Source organism: Drosophila montana, unplaced genomic scaffold, assembly GCF_035044405.1.
Source record: "Drosophila montana isolate Dmon_TW-CO22-7 unplaced genomic scaffold, ASM3504440v1 contig_1624_1, whole genome shotgun sequence".
In the NCBI taxonomy this organism is placed as follows: domain Eukaryota; kingdom Metazoa; phylum Arthropoda; class Insecta; order Diptera; family Drosophilidae; genus Drosophila; species Drosophila montana.
Genome location: NW_026996559.1, coordinates 2,343,276 through 2,346,401, shown reverse-complemented (window position 1 = coordinate 2,346,401; position 3,126 = coordinate 2,343,276). Strand labels below are relative to the sequence as shown.

Sequence of the window (3,126 nt, the reverse complement as noted above, 5' to 3'; positions counted from 1 at the left end):
GACCTTATAATCTTTCACTCATAAATTGTGAAACACGTCTCAAACAAATTTTCACCAAGATCTTTCCGCCAATTTAGCACAGTTACGGATGGGGTTTGCAAAATCTCTGTAACACGTACTCATTAAATTTTCACGTAAAGCTTCGAAATAAGTTTGAAGTAAATCGGACAAAGCTTAAATTTCCGCCCAAAAATCTTTATGTTGAAGAAGCTCGGTTCTGCAAAAAGTGTGAAACACGTCCCAAGTGAATTGTTATAAAGATTCTTAGAAATGAATTTGAGCCCGGAACATCACCTCATAGATTTTCCAAAAAATTGCGAGACACCCCTCAAACGAATTGGATTAAAGAGCTTTGAAAATGAGTTTTGGGCAGATCGGATGGCAAACAAAAAAGTGTCGTACGACAATTTTTCGCAAGTTTTCCATACTTGCGGCTGGAATTTCGCAAAACCCCGTCCTAGAGTGCACCTTCACCTGTGACTACAGTCAGTCAGATATAGAGACATATTCTCATGGCATGTCCCCAAGCGCCTGTAGACATGCATGTCTTGGAAAACGGAACATTTTCCCATCCTCATTTTAAGACCGATTCTTCCTATAGAACTATATGATAAAGTAGACCCTTGTCGAAAGTCTCATGTGTAGGGAGCAAAGTGAAACTAATAATTGGTATCCAAACCAAATCAATATATCTGGAAAACAAAGAAAGTTTTTTACAAAAACTTCATTTTCAGCCGATCGTTCCTATGGCAGCTATATGATCTATATGGTCAGATCCGGCCGATTGCGACATATATGCATTACACATTTAATGACTAAATTATATTTTCCACAAGGGTATACAAATTATAATTTCCTACATAATATGGAACAGTTTTTTGGCAATAACGCTTCGCCTCTTCAGCTGATTAATACAAGAAATGTGTAATTATTAAATTTAACAGGCTATATTTAAGTTGAATGATTAGCTAAAGTTCCTACATCGAAACTAGTTTCCAGCTAGTATTATTTATTAGTACTCGCTTTCGTTCTAGCCCTGAAATCGGCGACAAATAGAAAACTTGTGTCTATGAATTTCGGGCGCATCTCTCGGAAACGAAACAAAATATGTGTTAACAATGAAAACAGTGTGCAACAACGTTAAACTACGCGAAGGACTACGAATTGCGGTAGTCGTGCAGCTTGTCCTTGGTATCCTCCAGAATGTAGTCCTCCTGGGTGTAGCGCTTGCGCTGCTCCGGCGTAAGCGCCTGCAGTTCATCGAAGTCTGGTGGGGACGCCGCTGCCGCCGAGTCCTCCAAGTCCCGTTGATGCTTCTTGCGTTCTGGCGTTTGTTTGCGCTCGCGTCGCTTGGCCAGAAACGCCTCAAACTGGTTGCTGTTGCTGGAGGCCAATGCCTCGGCCTCGGCCATTTTGCGTTGCATGCGTGCCAGCTCCGGCTCCGCACTTGATAACTGTTCGGGCTGTTGCTGCTGCTGATGCTGGTCCCAGGCGCTCTTGGATTTGCGCATCTTGGTCAGAATCTTGTCCATGATTAGGCGATGATCCAGGCCAAGCACATCATGCCTCATTTCGGGCATGGCTGCTGTGACCTGTGGCGACGGTGCAGCAGTGCCATAAAATTCTTGTCGCGCCGTCTGTGCCGTATCATAAGTTGGGTGCTGCTCCCCATCCTCCGCCTCCGCCGGCTTGCGCAGGTTAAGCGTGCGCAGAATTCCCTCGACGCTGTTGATGTTGCTGCCAGTTTTGTCGCGCACAAACTTGATGCGTGGCACTTCACCCATGAGCCGCAGCTGGGAGAGCTCGTGGCGCAGCTGGCCGCTGCAACGTGATAGGTTCGCGTCGAGCTCCGCATCGTTGTGCAGCTCCCCGCTGCCCAGCCAATAGACATTAATGCAGGTGAAGTCCGAGCTTATCTTTACGCGCGACACCTGCAGGCCACGACCCAGTATGGACTCGGCTGCCTCCCCAGTAGCCAACAGATCGGTGATGTGCGTCATAAACAGCTTGTTTAGCACGGACATGCGACGCGTATTGTGCTTGGAGCCGGGCGAATTGCTTTTGCCAAATTGCGATGCCTGAAACACAACGCTCGGCGGCTGGTAGCCGCTGCCCGAGCTGCTGCCGCTGGCGTCATGGCTGGGATACCAGCGCTTCTTGGTGCCCGCCACCCGGTTGCCAAAGAGCTTGCCCAGGATTTTGCTCTGGCGCGTTGCATTGGTGCTGCCGGCGTTGCTGCTCTTGCCGCGCTGGCACGTGTTGATCTGTGCCAATTGCATCTGGTGCTGAAGCTGGAGCTGAGCACTGCTGGTGGCATAGCGCAGTGGCAGCAGTCGGTTGCGCAACATTTGTTGTTTGCCTCCTTGTTTTGTTTAAATTGTCAGTCCTCCTCCTCTCCTATTCACGTTTTGTTTATTTTTAATCAAAATCATCGGTTATCGATAGTATCATTTTAGCAGCTGTTTTTCACGATTGTTGATCGAACAGTTATCGATCCCCATTTCCAGCTCCGGTTGGATTATTCTACATCCAATTAACTGATATTAGTTACGCTTTAACTATGCGCATAAGCAATTTCTTGGCAAATTGCACTCACAATTCCGTTACGAAATACCAAATTTAAAATTTTAATCACGTTTTGCGTGAAAAGTACAAACTTAATATTCTAAATTCAGTTAACATTCTCAGTAAAGGGTATAGGAAAAAATTAATATTTGATGTATGAGTTATTTAAAAGAACAACTACAACAATAATCATTGTAGGGATCTTCATCTGCCTAAAACAAAAAATCTGCGCTCAGGATGATGTCTTTTATTTGTATAGAGTGACAATCAAGATATTTTTAAATAAAATGATTTCTTACGTCTTTATATTATTACATTTTTTTTATAAATATATCGTTTTTATATAAATCATATGGAAGAGAGTAATAGCCTTTCTCCACTGGGCTTAAAAATGTCACATTTTCAAGCTTTACATATTGGTGTTCCACCGGTTTTCGGTAACATGTGAGTGGCAAAAGTACTGTTTCTTTAAATAAACAGCTGATCGAGTTGCTTTAATTTACATAAGCGCCGCACAGATTTCCTTCCAAAAGTAAAATAATACGGCCCCGAAGTAGGGGC

General features: G+C 44.2%; 1 protein-coding gene across 1 annotated transcript; it reads right to left on the bottom strand.

The window, feature by feature from the left end:
* Positions 1 to 928: 928 nt before the first annotated feature.
* On the bottom strand, positions 929 to 2,422 carry LOC135440685 (putative ribosome-binding factor A, mitochondrial). Its single transcript, XM_064699988.1, has one exon. It carries the CDS (start codon positions 2,346 to 2,348, stop codon positions 1,158 to 1,160), a length of 1,191 nt encoding a protein of 396 aa, XP_064556058.1. The 5' UTR covers positions 2,349 to 2,422; the 3' UTR covers positions 929 to 1,157.
* Between the last annotated feature and the right edge of the window lie 704 nt (positions 2,423 to 3,126).